Source organism: Petaurus breviceps, unplaced genomic scaffold, assembly GCF_028583685.1.
Source record: "Petaurus breviceps papuanus isolate PSGF00001 unplaced genomic scaffold, PetGlider_PUasm1.0 90849, whole genome shotgun sequence".
In the NCBI taxonomy this organism is placed as follows: domain Eukaryota; kingdom Metazoa; phylum Chordata; class Mammalia; order Diprotodontia; family Petauridae; genus Petaurus; species Petaurus breviceps.
In genome coordinates, this window is record NW_027187361.1 from 22,595,774 (window position 1) to 22,613,362 (window position 17,589).

Below are 17,589 nucleotides of genomic sequence, written 5' to 3' on the forward strand. Positions count from 1 at the left end.
ATATTTGTAATCTCTATAGGCATTGTGAAAATGGCATTGCTGATACACTAGCAGCCCCATATCTTGATGTTTTACAAATGTTTTCTTTTCCTCCTCTGCAAATTTCCTAAAATGTCAGGAATTCCAACAAAAAGTTCAATTGTAAAATAAAAACCACCTATTTTACATGTGATCCTCTTTTACCTATATTTTAACTATTATTTTATTCATGTTTTACAAAATAAGCAAAAATATCTATGTCATAGAGGAAATTTTCATATTCATTCCTTTTATTTCCCAGAATTAGGAGGAATTTTAACAGATTAACCAGGACAACTTTCCTCCTACATCAAAATTCCTTTATACCATCTTTGAAAGGAGGTCCTCAGATTCTGCTTAAATACTCCCATTGACAGGGAACTTACCACCTAATTGAGGAGTCCATTTCCTCTGGGGACAACTCTAATTGGTAAAGTTCCTTTTATCTTTGAACTGAAAACTACCTCTCATTGGTTCTAGTTCTGCCCTCTGACCCAGCACAAACATAAATGTAGCTCCTCTTACACATGACAATCATTTAAATATTTGGAAGTGGCTATCCTGTCTTCTTTAAGTTATTTCTTCTCCAAGACAAACTGCCCCAATTCTTTCAACTGTTCCTCATGCATCACATTTCCATATCCTTCCTCATTCTAGTTACTCTCACCAAGATGCATTCTAATTTGCCAATGTCTCTCTAAATGTAGCATCCATAGATGAGTGTAATTTATTGTTAAAACCCAAAAAATTTGTTTTTAAAAGACAAATATTCATTGAATACTCAGTCACGAAGGATGGAATTTGCAGTCATCAAAGAAACTAAAGAAATTAAAATTTAGACTGGGTGGAGCCAAGATAGAGGCATAAGAGGCAGGGTCTTCCTTGAGCTTTCCCCCAAACCCCTCTGAATACCTGTAAAAAAATGACTCTAAACAAATTCTAGGGCTACACAACCCACAGAATGACAGAGTGAAAGACATCTCCAGCCCAAGACAGCCTGGAAGGTCAATAGGAAGGATCTATTGCATGGGCTGGGAGCGGAGCACAGTCCAGCATGGGCTGTGCCGGGTGCAGATGAGGCCGGAGAAAGCCTTAGGGGACTGAATCATTGGCAGCTGTGGCAGTTTCCAGACTTCTCAACCCAGAAATGCTGAGGACAGTCTGGAAGGTCAGTGGGGAAACTCTGTGGGACTTGGTGAAAGAGGAGCACGTGGTCTGGCCCTAGCACCAGGGTGGCAGAGGTAGTGGTGGCAGCAGCAGCAGCAGCGACTGCTTCAAAGCTCTGGGTCCACAGAGTGACTGATACAAAACCCCTGAAGCCTGGGACAGTACACCCACCCTACACTCACCCCCTCTAGAAGCAGAGTCCTACCTTGACAAAGAGTTAGAAAGTCAAGTGTTTGACTGGGAAGATAAGCAAACAATGCAAAAGCCCCTCAGACTATAGAATATTATTCTGGTGACAAAGAAGATCAAAACATACAACCAGAAGACAACAAAGGCAAAACTCCTGCATCAAAAGCCTCCAGGAAAAATGAGTTGGTTGCAGGTCATGGATGAGCTCAAAAAGGATTTAGAAAATCAAATAAGAGAAGTAGAGGAAAAATTGGGAAGAGAAATGAGAGTGATTCAAGAAAATAATGACAAACAAGTCAACAGCCTGCTAAAGGAGATGCCCCCCCCCCAAAATACTGAAGAAAATAACACCTTAAAAATAGACTAACCCAAATGGCAAAAGAGGCCCAAAAAGCCAATGAGGAGAAGAATGCCTTAAGAAGCAGAATTAGCCAAATGGAAAAGGGATCCGAAAGCTCACTGAAGAAAATAATTCCTTCAAAATTAGACTGGAGCAAATGGAAGCTAATTACCTTATGAGGAATCAAGAAATTGTAAAACAGAACCAAAAGAATAAAAAAATAGAAGACAATGCAAAATATCTCATTGGAAAAACCACTGACCTGGAAAATAGGTCCAGGAGGGGTAATTTAAAATTATTGGGGAAAAAAAAAAGAAATTCAAACTTAAACTTTTTTTTAGAGTGCCAGGCCTGGAGCCAGGAAGACTCATCTTCTTGACTTCAGATTTGGCTGCAGACACTTACTGGCTCTGTGACCCTGGGCAAGTCACTGCACCCTTTTTGCCTCAGTTTCCCTATCTGTAAGATGAGCTGGAGAAGGAAATGGCAAACTCTAGTATCTTTGTTACTAGATACTCTAGGGTCTTTGCCAAGAAAACCCCAAAAGGAGTCACAAAGAGTTGGACACAACTGAAAAACAAATTTATTTTTTTTTAAATCAACAACCAAACATTCCTTTTAAAAAATACAAACATTAAAATAGAGGTAGAAAATATGATTTTTTTCTGAGACATTACTGTGTGTTTGGGCATACCCAGCATACCCAGAACACACACCTATGGTAGCATCTAAAATGGAACACAATATTCTAGATGGGGTTTGACTGCACACAATCCAGTAGACCTATTTACTCCTTTATTCAGGGCATTGTGCTTCTGTTAAGGAACACATAATTTTATTAAGGGTTTCTTGGCTACCACATCTAATTTTTAATTCATTCTAAGCTTTGTTTTGACATGACCTGTGTTTGAGTCAGCACTCTCTCATCCTGTAGATTAAGTTCTCTATCACTTATCACATATCCATTTTCTGACCCTGATTTAAAAAAACAGATGCAGGTGAGCCCTTCTGACCAAGTGTCCCCACCCCGCCACCTACAAGGACAGCACTTCTGTGGCTACTTCATATTGCTCTGTTTATCTTTATTCAAATGTCCTCTGCTACGCCTTTGTATTCAGTTTTATGAGTTCCTAATAAGTGTTTATCATCTTGACATAAAATAGTACGCCCCCATCGCTGTGTGATTATGTCTTGCTGCTTTTGAACAAGATAAATTTTTCAATTGCTGTATTTGTCATATTGCATTCTGTCAAACAAGTTATGTTGTTCCATTACTATATTTCAGTCATTGATATCATAGTATTGAATCTCAATGATAAATATTAGAGCTTATTTACCTCCTTGGATTAAAATCCAATTTCATTTTTTTACCTATATTTTTTGCATTGTTTTATAGACATGTCAGGCTGCAGTGACTGATCCTCTTTCCTGATATTTTCTTTTGTCAATTTCCAGGAACCTCGTACATGATGATTTTTCATTCTGCATTATACCAGGTATAATTATCTTTTTTTTAATCTTTTATATATAATTTTATATATATATATTATAGTTTTATCTTTTATTTTCACATCACCTAGATTCCCCCTGTGTCCCCTTCTCTTCCTCTCCCAGAGTGCTATTACTTATAACAAATAATTTTGTTTTTTAAAAAAGAGAGTGAAAGGGAGAAATTCAGCAAAACTGATCAACACATTAAAAAATGTCATTAACTTCAAAGGACTCACAAAGGAACATACTGTCCACATTCAGAAAAAGAACTATGGGAGTGTGAATGCAGATTGAAGCAAACTATTTTCTCTCTTTTTTTCTTTTCTTTTTTGTTTGTTTCTTCTTCCTCGTGTTTTCTCCCATTGGTTTTAATTCTTTACAATATAACTAATGTGAAAATAGGTTCAATATGAATATATAGGTAGAGCCTATATTAAATTACATGCTGTCTTGCTGAAAGCTAAAAAATAAATAAATTATTTGTTACTAAAAAAGTTGTTATTATTCACAAGATTCCATACTCATGGATCCTGACCTCTACAAAGGAGAGGTGGAAGATGTCTTCTTTTATCTCTTCTCTGGGACCAAGCTTGTTCTTTGTAATTTGGTAACCTTCACTTTTTTTGTTTCCTATTTTGTGGTTATCAATTGGATTTTATGGTTGTATCTAGACATTTTCATGAAAGGCCTTTACAGAAAAGGGTGGGCTTTGAGATGAATCTTATTACATGGATACTATTGGGAGAAACAGAGGAGGAAAAAGATCAATCCCAAAACACTGATTTTATTAGTGATCAAAGCAAATGGCATCGAAATCAAGTTTGGATTTTTCCAGAGCACCCCCCCCCCCAAGTCTGGAAGAAACTCCCTTCTCTCCTTTACCTCTTAGAAGTAGAAACCTTTATGTTCTTCAGATCTCAGCTCACGCTTCAGCTTTTACATAAAGGCTCCTCTGATGCCCTCACCTTGTAATAGCCTCCCCACTAAGCCACTTGATAGGTATTTTGTACACATCTTTGTATTTGTGCAGGTTCTATTTCACTGTTCTTTGCATGCCCAATGCCTAACACAATGCCTGGGCCACAGTAGGAGCTTAATAAATGTTTGCAGATTGGGGATTGCTGCCACAGCTGCCCCTCTAGTTATAATTCCATGAACACATCTCACAAGAGTTCATTCCTCTGCAGCGAGTTAATAAATACTTCCCTTGGAAGCCAGGGGAACCATGAGAAGAAGGCTCAGCACAATATGACCCACCACTTTCTGGAAAAAAGTTCCAGTTGTGATTTTAATGACAGCTAACATTTATATGGCACCTACTATGTGCCAGGTCCTGTGCTCAAGGCACTTTACAATTCCTATCTCATTTGATCTTCACAAAATCCTGGGAGGCTGTTGCTATTATTACCCCCATTTTACAAATGAGGAAACAGAGGCAAACACAGGCTAAGTGACTTGCCCAGGGTCACACAGCTAGTAAGTGCCTGAGGCTGCATTTGAACTCAGCTCTTCCTGACTCTAGGCGCAGCACTCTACTCACTATGCCATCCGGCTGCCCTGGATGTGTGTCCTTTTGCCAATGGGCCAGTGCTGGTATTGCTGATGCTTGATGTAGAACTTCGAGACCACCTTTATTCTGTGTGCATCGTGGCCAAGGCAAACACCACACATTGCAAGCCAATGGAATGGATCCAACAGTGAAGCTGCCGAAGTAACAATGACCATGCTGTGGTTTCAGTTGCCCACTTGCCTGGTCCCTTTGCCCTACCACTCTCTACTCACCCTTTCAAAGGAAGAGACCTTGGCAATTCCACTGTTATCATGGGGGATGAACCTAAAACCAACATCCTCCTCATGATAATCTTAACATCTCAAAAGATCTAGAATGGAAAGAAATTTTATAGGTCATCTAATCTAAACTCCATTTTACAGATGAAGAAACTGAGACCCAGAGAGTGGAAATGAAGTCACATATATATAGGACGTGGCAGAATTGGGGTTTGAATCCAGAGCCTCTGACTGAACACGAATCAGGACAACCCTCCCCTTACACTCATTCAGGCTAGAAAGGAGAGGCTTCAGAATGGTCCAGATCAGAATGCTCTTACAGTTGGGTAAACTGAGGCACAGGGCTATGACACTGCTTATTGAGGGCTATCTCGGGGAAGACAAGTATTTTGCCAATCATCACTCATCACTCCTGAATTTTCACTGTGGTTCTCCCACTGACACTTTAGAAGGCTGGCTTATATCTAGAGCATTGAGCTCAGGAAGGTCTGGGCTCACTGGCAAGTTGCTGAACCCCTTTAAGTTCTCTGGGGCCTCATGGAGGCTAATCATCAGTTTGGAATCCCTTTGCACCTCCCAGTCTAGGAGCAAACGTGGAATGCTGAGACAGCTTCGTTCTACGAGACAGTTATTGACAGAATATGCTGTCTCCATCTACTGTGTGTAAGCCATTGATCTGGCTCTCGAGTTCCCTTCATCCAAATCTCACTGCCTCAGGTGCAAGTGGCATATCTACACTACCCCTGCCCTATTGTGGTTGCACATTATCCCTCCCAAAGCCAACTTCATCCCAGGTCACCCATGCTTTAGCCCATTCCACTCTGACCTTTGAAAGCTTCCTTCTGTCCTCAATAAAGCCTCCCATATCCTTGAACTTTTCAACCTTTCTGTGATATCTTCACTTGAAGAGAAACATGAGTCTGCCTCAAGGGCACCATATTCTTACAGCTTCATTGGAGATTACTTCTTTCCTCTCCCTCGCTCCAATTCAGAGCCAGCAGGAGGGGCAACCATTCTTCTTACCCCCAGCCAGGGCCATTCTTTTTTTTAAATTATTTTTTGTAGGGGGGAAGGCAGGGCAATTGGGGTTGAGTGACTTGCCCAAGGTCACATGGCTAGTAAGTGTTAAGTGTCTGAGACCAGATTTGAACCCAGGTCCTCCTGACTCCAGGGCCAGTGCTCTATTCACTGCACCACCTAGCCGCCCCTATTCTTACCACTTCTTATCATGATTCACCAACAACCCGTCCCCTCTTAATATCCAAACAGCTGATCACACCATCTCCATCTCTTCGTTGTTGTCGCCTATTGACCTCCAGATCATTCCTCTTACTTTTTCTCAAACTTCAGCACCTGACTCACAAAATTCTTCTCTAGCCTGCTCCCAGCTACCATCAAGGACTTCCTTATTCATATTTATGTAACTTTTCTAGCATCCTCATCACACAAATCCTCGATTTCTTCAACTTCAATGGCCTCCTTCACAATATCTCTACCCCATTTTGGTGTAGTCATATCTTATTACCTTTTCATGGAAATGCACCAATTCCAAAGTTCATGGTTTAAGTTTCATCTCTGCATATATCCTATTCCTTTACCTTTTCTTGCTCATTTGTACCTTGATCACATCGTGATTTGGGTGCACTGATTCACCCTTCTATCCGTCAGTCTACCCTCTGGCTTCACTTGCTTCTATACCCAGCCTTGCCCCTCTCCCTGGTTGGCGACTTTAATGTTTCACTAACCATGAGCCTCAAGCCTTTTCTGAATATGACCTTCTGTAATTCATGACTTGCAAATCTAAACCCTAAGTAGCCCTTCTCCTTGAGCTCTCTCACAGCTACTCCAGGGCAACTGAGCAATACCGGACAAAATCAGTCTGATTTTTTTTAAACAACAAGTCCATGGGACACAATCTCACTAGTTAGTGCCCAACAACCCTTCTACTCTCCCTTGATCAAGTCCGTATGTCATTCTTCATAATGACTATCCCGAAACTTTCCTTCTCCCCTCTCACTCAGTTCTGACCCTTATGCAATCCCCAATGCACACACACCAGATGACATAGTTTCCTACTGTACTGGGAAGACTGAGTCCATCCAGTGTGAGTTTTTCTAGCTCCAGTCTTCTAATTTTCTCAATTTCTCACTGTTATCACTTATATTTTCCTTCCTTCTTATCAAAGAAAAGGATGAATCCCTACTCCCAAGTGGAAATAGCCTTTCTATGCTTTATCATCTTTCTGTTCCCTCTAGGAATCCATTCTAGCAGGCATGTCAGACATCTTCAGTCCCCTCTTTTTAGATGTCTCATTGATCTTAAAGCTTTCCCAGTTCCCAGTTCCCTAGGCAACTCCCTAAGACCATAAGTCTCGGAGAAGGTGCCAACCTGAATTGGTAGAGGAAGTTTCTTCACTTGTGAATTCTCTCTGCTAAATTCACAAGGTCTAGTCTTGGCCCAGAAATCCAGGTCTACTTCCCATTACTATTCTCCTTCACCAGTGGCTGGCTCCTGTCCATTTCCCTAAAAACATGCTCAGTTCTCCAAAATCCTAAAAACAAATGTTTCTGTTGATCTTTACTATCTATGTACTGTCCCACTGTGCTTCTCTAAGTGTCTTAAAAAGTTGCCTACATTTGATGCTTCCATACCACCCTGCCCACTCCCTTATCAACCTCCATATAATTGGGATTTCATTGTCAAAATGATAGTGAAACAGCTCTCTCAAGGGTCACCAACGACCTTTACAAAATCTAATAGCCATGGCCATGGGAAGAAGGGTATGCTAATACAAGGTATTAGGAATAGTCAGGCGGAGATATGAGTTGGTGCCACCTTTCTGCCAATCCAATGGCCTTTGAAACTCATTCCACATCTTGCACTTCGCAGCTTTTGACACTTTTGATCACCCTTTCCTAACAGATACGCTCTTCTCCCTTGGCATCAGAAACAACAAAGTCTCTCCTTCTGTCTCCATAATTAGTCTTCCTATGTCTCTGCCCCCTGATGCTCTTTCTGATCCTTAAATGCTGGTGTTTCTCAAAGATTTAACTGTGCCCCTCTCCTTATATATTCTCTTCTTTGGGAATTCCATTCATTCCTAGAACTCCCACCATTCCCTCTGTGAAGATGATTCTCAGGTGAGTTTCTGGTCCTGACTTCTCTTCTGAATTCCAGATCCACACCTCGAACTTCCTATGGACTTTCTCCACCTAGATATGGCTGATTTGGCATCTCTCTCTCATCTCATCTTGCAGTTATTGAATCCCATTGATTCCACCTCTGCAATATCTTTGACATACTTATTACCCCTGCCGCTATGTTAGTAAAGGCCTTGATTGCAGCCCCTCCCCCAGCTATCGCAATAGTGTCCTGACAGGTCTTTCCACCTGCACTCTCTCTCCTCTTAGTCAACCTGTGCACCACTTCCAGTCGCGGCCATGCCATTGCCCTGCTCCAGAATCTGAAGCCTGTCCTCCCAAGAGGAGAGCCCCCCTGCCTCAGTGTCCATCTAATTCTAGCTCTGCTTCTGAGGCCTTGTATAGAGAATAGTGCTGATGCAAAGCCTACAGCAAGTGCCCAGACTGTTACACGCTAGGACATGCTTGTTGCTTCTCTCACTCATCCCCCACTCCTCATGTCAGAGAACCTCTCCGTGTTGTGGCAAACAGCGCCCGAGTGGGGAAGGAGGCAGCTCCAGTTCCATCCTCCCGGTTCTGAGCAGGCAGGCGCCATGCCACTCCCCCTTTGGGTTTTTATCCCCATGCTATTCACCTTTTCTTCTGTTCTCCTGATTTTCCATGTTCATTCCCTCTCTTCCTCTCCTTCTTCCCAAACCCCAAAGTAAAACCAACTATAATGAGTATATAGGAGGGAAGGTGGTAGAGGGAATCCTTGGATAGGGCTCTAGAGGTGAGAAGAGAGAACCAATCCTGGTGCCTCCTCCCCTCCCGCCCAATACTTGGGTCTTTCAGATTGGTGTCATGAATCTTGTCAGGAGCCATGTCGGGTAATCAAATCCACAAAGTAAACTATCGAGGAAATATGTTAGAAAACATGGTAAGGCAAACTTCACAAAACAGGTGAAATAAATTGTCATAATTCCAAGGAACCAGACGAAGTTCATAGTGTGAGCAAAAAACCAACCAAACAAAAAACCTAAACTTCTCTTCCTCTATTTCTTCCTGCCATATCTCTCTATCACTGGAAATGTGAGCATTAGCACTTATGGGCTTGCGAGCCAGTATCAGAAAAAGGGAGTGGGGCTGGTATAGTGCTGGCCAGGCCAGGCTGTATGTCATTATGGGCAGAGGTGTGGTGTGACTGTTTTGAGGGCATGGATAGAAAAGCTAGATGAGACTGGAAGAAGCCATGCAGGTGGCAGCCCTATCATATTGGACTTACAAATTTCCTCCCCTTATGTTATCCTTGAAGTAAAGGTGGGATGTTCCTGAATGTCAAGGCAGGGGTAAGGTCATGTGCTTGGGAAATTCTAGCTTCCAGACAAATCAGAAAAGGAGACTTGGATGATGATGACATCTCGTTCTGCATATAGCCTAAAGGTGTCTATTCTTTTCCCTACTACCTATGTCTTTTCCAGTTGTCAATCTAAGCGGTGCCTGACAGCAGACAGTAGGATGCTGACAAATGTAGACATGGTGCCTTTCATAGGCAGTTTCACATTGTGGGGTTACCTTAATCAGTATCACAGTCTTTGGAAACTTTGCATGAAAAATATCAGCTATTTTCCCCATTCTAGACAAAACCAGAATGTCATAGCTTACCTGCTGGTGCCATTTTCAACTCTTTCTGGGTCTTCATCAATGGTCCTGACTGAGAGTCTGTGTGTGGCAGGATAGGAGTGCTGAGTGTTGATTTTGGCCATCTTTTTGTTTTGCAGTCACAAAGTCCCAAATTTCAGCTGAAAAAACACAAAGAATTAACATTTTTTTTTATGATGGGAAGTATGAGACAATAGTCAAATAATCTTTTATAATGGAAGATTCCAGTGTTTTCACTAATGATTGAAGGGTTAATGAAATATTAACGATCTTCCCTGTACATTTATGGGCCTACATGACTACACATGTTGTCTTTTCTCCTTGGAACTGGGGCCACGTTCCCAGGACTGAAAGGTCAGATTAAACCTGGCGGATTCCCCTTCCTGGAAGGGGTGGCCACCCTTCTAGGAATGTATGGAATCAATCCTGTGTCCTTTTGAACACAGACATTTCGCCATATCAATCACATATGTCTTGTTCCTTTGAACTCTGGCCCAGTCCACAGCCACAACACATCCTGTGCTGAGTCATGTAGGGCCCTGGCGCTGAGCCTATCAGTTGCTAAATCAAGCCATGCCAATTCCGTCTTCATTTGAAACTGGATAAAATCTAGGAAAATTGCTATATTCTTTGGAGTCCCACTCGTGGGGAGGACATTCTGCCTGAGATGCTTTCCCAGCTGGGACTCTGAGAGCTGAAATCAAGGGAGTCTTCCAGTTTGGTGATAATATGCAAACATTTCTATTACTCTATTAGGTTTTATCTTTATCTTTCTATGTTTCTTTAATACTGCTTTATATTGTGTGCAAAATAAATGGTGTGCTGATTCTAATCTGGTGTGGGCTCCTAAAAAATAGTTAAAGTAGCTGCACATACATCTCCTTAACAATATGATGACTTAACAATACAATGACCTACCTAACATCAGACTTGGAAAACACAAGCAGATCTCAGGTGGATGTTACTAATTGGTAGCATTGCAGTGGCCCCTTTTGATTTCTCTTTTAACTGAATTTTTGCTGTAAGAGTGATGAAAATGTTCATCCCTGTGGTGGCTTCAATGTCAAGGGGCCTGGGCTAGAAGCCCCATAGACTGATCATTCCCCTTCATCAAAGAAAAACTGGACTTATATTTACCTTCTGACTCATAAGAAAATCATACTGATCAAATGACAACACCCATGTGGAAAGGGGTCTGATTTGCTTTCCCTGACACTGCAATATGAAACTAGGACCTCTTACCTAATGGCATGTACTCTCTAAAGTAAGCAGAAGTGGAAAGACGGGTGATGAGCTGATTGCAATAGTTTGGGAAAGGGGTAATTAAGGCCTTGGCTAAAGTAGTGACAATGAAAATCAGCATAATCAGAGAGGTTGTGAAGGTGAAGGGAGGAGGGGAGGAAAAGAGGAAGAGAGGGAGAAGAGTCAATAAAGAGCAGAACTTCCAAGAAGAGTGAGCCAAATAGAGTGTGACTAACGCTCTGTTTGCTAATGCTTTTGGAACACTCCCCCCACCCCAGTTCAAGATAATGAGACAACTGAAAAGACATTCTTTAAGCAGAAATAAGCAGAAATATCATCACTCACAGAATGTCTGTGCATGCTCAGATCTCTCCAGGACGTTGCCGTTATATGCCATAATGACTTTTCTAGAAGCACTTACTGTAGGCTTCTGTCATGCTTCTGACTGTTTCAACTTCCTCATTATATGTACAATAATAGTATGTGGCCCATTTATGCACAAGTAGCTTACAGTGGTGAGAAATATGCACATTCTTTAATGTTCCCATTGAGAAGATACCATAAGTCTTTCAACTATATTTTTCCCAGGTCTAATTCTACATTTTTCCTTTTTGTTTTATCTTTTATTAGTTTCTTTCAGTTCTAAGAGAAGAACATTAAGGCCCTCTGCAACCATGTGTCACTAGCGATATCTTTTAGGAAAAAAACCCAACCTTTGTCAAAATGGTGTATTCATATACAATGCTAAAAAAAATAGACACAGGAGGATCATTTTAGCACATGATAAAAGTACAAATCCAGAACCAAAAACTAGCATTATTTGCCATGGAGAAATACCAGCTTTCACAATAATGGGTAGAACGAAGATTTCTACTCTCTCCATTATTTTATAAAATTCCAGAAGATGAGTAAAAATTAAACATCTCTGCATGTGTGGATACACATTGACAAAGATGAGACAATTATCCCTATTTGTAGATGTGAGAAACAGGCTTTTGGGGATCACAGGACTTCCAAGGCAGGGTCAGGGAGTTAGCTTGGGACGAGCTTCCACTGCCCGCTGCTTCCCTTGGGGGCCCTTAGAAAGATCCACATGACATACCCCTTAAAAGGGCAAACTCCTTCTCACTGAAAAAACTCAGAAACAGTGTGCAGAGGAAGCAAGCAGGTGTGGTCCTCAGTAGGGACACTGATGCAGAAGCAGGAGGGAGGTTTTACAGTTCTGTCCTTCCTGGAAGACTTTGGGTTAGTCAAATTCCTCACATTCCTCCCTTTACTTCCCTGCATTCCTCCTATAGATGCAGACAACATGCAGATCGCACAGGTGTAGTAGTGAGGATTCTGGAGACCTGACTGGGCCTGACCTCCTTTGAGATCAGAGTTCCAGGAAGGCCAGGGTTTTAGTAAAGTAAGATAAGTGAGAGCTTCCCCACAGCTGCTGATTATCTTTCAATAACTTTTGTGGGAGCAAAACAAGATTCCATTATGTCCTCTCTTACAACTGACCATGTGTATATAGACAGATATTTATACATGTATATATTGACTTAGAAACCCAAGAGAATCAACAGGTACCTACTGAAATGACTAACAGGCTCAGAAAGTAGCAAGATACATAATAATTCCACAAAATCATCAGCATTTCTGTAGAGAAGTACAAAAACTAGGAGGAAAATGCATATTACTCTCATCCAAAATTGCTCAAAATATCTGGGAATCAATCTTATTAGGATAGATTCAAGATGTATAAATAACAATTATAAAATATTCTTTACAAAAATGAAGAAAATAGCAAATGACTGGGGGTGTATTCATTGATCCTAATGGAACTGCGCCATCATAATGAAATGATGGAATTATCTAAATTAATTTACAGATCATATTCAGTATTATCTCAACCAAACCACCAAGAGGTTAGAGAAAATAAGAACATTTATTTAAAGGAAAAAAGGTTGTTTTTTTATCTCAAGAGAAGCAATGAATAAAAGTAGGAACAGAAAGGAAATGGCACATCCAAAGGCAAATCACTGTAAAGTAGTTATTATCCAAACCATTTGATATTGTCAAAAATTTTAATAGATCTGCAAAATCAGCTAGAGAGAATCAGAAACAATTGAATTCAGAATCCCCGTGATCAAGAAATCAGAAAAGATCAGCTGTGGCAGAAGAAATTGACAGACCTGAAAAGTAATTTCTTCCTCACTCCTCTAATTTATTTAAGTCACCTTTTACCTCATATACGTTTTGAAACTCTTCTCAGCTTACAGTGTTTATCTACATCTAGTCCTTGCCAGACTGCTTTTCAGTTTCCTCATCTGTTTTGTTAAAAAAATGGTTTTAAAAAGAATTATAAATAATAAAAACCATAATAAAGACTTGCCAAGTCACTAATAAAATTAAATAATCCTGAGATCTCACCTCATGCAAACTGGCAAAAGTGACACAAAATGGAAATAGTCAATATTGAAGGGATCATGGAAAGGCAGACACACTAATGCACAAATGAGGAGCTGGTCCACTCTGGGAAACAATTTGGAATTATGCTAAGAAAGTAACTAAAATGTCTTTAACCTTTGACCCAGAGATTCTACGGCTAGCTGTACATGTGAGGGAAGTCAAAGACAGAAGAGTCTAATATACATCAAATAATATTTATAGCAGTACTTATTTACTAGCAAAAAAACTGGAGACAAAGTGGATGCCCATTGATTGGGTCAAGGCTAATCAGACTGTCACACATTGCTAGAATAGAATATATTACTGAGCTGTAAGAAATAATGGATGTGAAGAATACAAGACAACATGGGGAAACTTTTATGGACTGATAAAACGCAAAGGAAACGGAAGAAGGAAAATAATATACACAATGGTTACAATTATACAAGAAAAACCAAAACTAAATACAGTGTGCAATTAGAATGACCAAGCTTGGTCCAGATGAAGAAATACTGAGATGGCTCCTCTGCCATTTTTGCAGAAGTCTGAGGATTATACAGACTGGACAGAGCCTGTAATGGCAGACTTGATTAATGTGTTGGCCAATTTTGAGAATTGTTTTTTTCTCTTTCTTTTTTATTATTTGTTATAGGGATGGCAGCTCTCTGAGCAAGGGAAGGGTAACAAATAAGTTATGCTGTCTATAACAAGCACCCAAATTAACTATAAAGACACTATCTATAACCAGAGAAAGAATAAATAGAAGTATGTGTAAATAATTGTACATATGTAAATGTATATGTGTGTGTGTGTGTGTGTGTGTGTGTGAGAGAGAGAGAGAGAGAGAGAGACACACACACACACACATCTGTTTGTGTCTAATGTAGCCATCTCCAGGGAGGGAAGAAAAAAAGAAATTTACACAATAACTTTGTTATGTATTTGAAAGGAATAGCAAATTGTGCATGGTAGGTTTATAGTTTCATATACAATCATCTTTTTAAAATTGTACTATGTTATGGAAATGCTTGTTTTATTCCATAAATTAAAAGTGAAATTAAAAAATACAACCAAAAAGAAATGAAGGGGATATAAAAACAAAAGACATCGATTAAAGTTGTTTTAAAAGATAGATTTTTGGTTTGGGGTTTTGTTTGTGTTTTGGATGAGCAATTCAATCTTCCCTTGTGCAACTACCTGGTTTAAATGCAACAAGTGTCAGTGCAGAGGTCTCCAAAGGCAGGGATTTCCAGAAGTTACCCAGTGACTCACTCCAGAACCAAATTAATTATTAAAAACAGAGGAAGGTCATCAAAGGAGAGAAAGCATTTTCATCAACAACGGACGTGAATTCTGTTTAATAAGATGAAAGTACTGCGGGCTTCTGAACAGCATCTCTTTACAGGATGATTGCACCCAGGTCCTTGGCTTATCTTTGATTTTTTGTTGACAATAATGATGATAATGTCATATAATCACATAGGGCTTTAGAGTTTGCAAATCTTTTTCACATTCATTAGCTTATTTGATGCAGTAATACTGGGAAGGAGGCAGGACAGGATAATTACCCCTCTCAGTTTGCAAATGAACTGAAGATAAAAGTCTCAAGTTAATACAGTCCTCAAGAGTGGAGCTGGAACTAGCTGAGGACCATTGTTCTTTACTTGTAACTTCTTATCAAAATAATAATTTATTTGTATAATAATTTATTAGTTCACAAAATAAACCACCTCACATAAACCTTATAACTACTTAGCGAGTTGGCATAGCAAGTTACTGTCCCATTTTAAAGAAGAGAAAACTGAGATTTGGAAAGTTAGGGGCTCATAGTTCACACATCTTGTCAGTGACACAGGCACTCATTTTCATTGCTGTGGCTCTCTACGGATGGGTGAAAACTTTTTTTTTTGGAGGTCAATTGGGGTTAAGTGACTTGCCCAGGGTCATACGGCTAGTTTTTGTGTTAAGTGTCTGAGGCCTGAGGCCAGATCTGAACCCAGGTCCTCCTGACTAGGGCCAGTGCTCTATTCACTGCACCACCTAGCTGCCCCGAGTGCAAACTTTTTTGAAGAACAATCTAGCAAGATGAAATATGAGCCACTGACAGACCCTTATGCCCAGCAATCCTATTATGGGATTGTCATAAAAATATCATTAAAAAGAAAAAAAAGACCTAGACATATTAAAATATTTTTATTTCCTCTACTTATATGGCAGAAAATTAGGAACAGCCCACATCCCCAACTACTTATGAAAAGCTGAAGAAACTATGGCATAGTCAATGGAATTTGCCGTACCAACATAACTGGAGATTATTGTGCCAAATAAAAATAAATATGTAACAGTCTCCAGGAAGCAGTGCAAAGTGGGGACAGGGCAATAATAACAGTGATAAATAATAATAATAATAATAGACACATCAACTAACAAAGGCAAGAGATCCCTACTGGCATAGGGATATGACAAATATGTTATTTTTTATTTTATTATTATTTGTTATTAATTTATATTATTATAATAATATCATATATAATATTATTTATTATTAATTTATTGTTGGTTTTATTTTGGCTAAATTTGTATTATCTATTTTTCTTAAAATTTAAAAAAACTTGAATTTTGTGGTTTTATTGAAGTTTGGTAATGTGTTAGATTTCATTGAGAAAATCTTAAAAATAATAAGCACAAAAACATTCCTTGGGCCCAAAATAATTTGTCTATAAGATACTTTGGGGCTTGTAATATACTAAAGGAAGCCAAAGATGTTAGCTTAGCCCGATTCTTCTGGGCTTTCTCTACAATGCCACCGTGCCCCACCCCCCATCCCTCCGCTCCTCACCTTTTGAGTTCCCTGTTATATGTTGTTTTCCCCCATCCTTAGAATGAACCATATTTCTTCCTGCATGAATGTGTATTCATGGTGCTTAGCCCAGTGCCTGGCACATGGGAAACAGGTGATGCTCATTGATGTGACTTGGTATCCTTACTGTGTGTTGTCTATATAGACTCAATAAATGTTTGATTTTAAAAAGTCCACAAATTTGACTCTAAATGTATGAAAGAAGGTATAATGACAGAATTCAGAAGACAATATTCAACACTGTATGTGTTCACAGCATAAACATAATGTTGATCCACATTGGCGGCTTAAGCTTCAAAGTAAGGTAATATACTAGGGCCCATTTTTGCTAGGTTACATGGTGTCCTTGTCTTTTCTCCTAGCATGCATTATGGAACACTCACAATTGGAAGGCTGGCTGTACTGTCATGATTCTTTCCTTAGCAACACAATTTGTTCCCAAGAACAGCTAAAAAGGAAAGAGCTGATCGCAAAAGAAATCAGGAAGAAGGTCACCACTTTCGAAACTCAACAAGGAAGCCACATTCTTATTTCATCTGCAAAAAATGTCTTGGTGACATGCGTTACTAAGAGATTTAAGGGGCCGTTATCACTCAGAAATAAATAATGATTGGCTAGAAGCACATTCAAATCATCAATGACTGCGTTGCTGCAAGGTTAAGCCTATATTTTAAAAAGTAGAAAGAGGCCTGTTCACTAAATGGGCATCACCTCGCTCAAAGTGAGTACCTGAAAGGCCTTAGCCTAAAAGGGCCAGGGTCTCCCATTGCACCCTGGGTCATCTCCAGTCATTTACATAAATATCAGGTCACTAGACCCAGATGGCTCTGGAGGAGAGAGTGAGGCTGCTGACCTTGCATGGCCCTCCCTCACTCAAGTCAAAGTCAACTGGAAGTCATGTCACAATTTCCCTGATGCCGTGGTCCTCTTCAAAAAGGAAGGACAAACGTAAGAACCTGGGTATCATAAGCTATGTGTTCTTGTCCTGGCTTTGCCACTAATAGCCACATGACTCCAGGAAAGCCAGTCTCTCATTTTCCTCCTCTGTAACATGGAGACAATATCTGTCCTGCCTATTTTATAGCGTTGTCCCTAGGACAAAATGATATAATGAAATAAAAATTGGAAAATGAAACTAATTTGTAAGCTATTAAGTATTGTTGAGATTTAAGGTATTATTAAACAAGATGTGGCAATTTTCCTTAGGATACATCGGATAGATGTTGTGCTGGATGGTTCACCCCGTGTTACTTAAAGAGATAATGAAAGGAGATGGC

The 17,589-nt window shown here is 39.9% G+C and overlaps 1 protein-coding gene across 2 annotated transcripts in view; it reads right to left on the reverse strand.

Moving 5' to 3' along the window:
- Positions 1 to 9,878, reverse strand: part of CNGA3 (cyclic nucleotide gated channel subunit alpha 3) — a 48,755-nt gene extending 38,877 nt beyond the window's left edge. For both annotated transcript variants that reach the window (XM_069073074.1, XM_069073073.1), the window contains exon 1: positions 9,778 to 9,878. In XM_069073074.1, the coding sequence (XP_068929175.1) occupies positions 9,778 to 9,878 (101 nt within the window). The remainder of the gene's footprint in view (positions 1 to 9,777) is intronic.
- Positions 9,879 to 17,589: the final 7,711 nt, after the last annotated feature.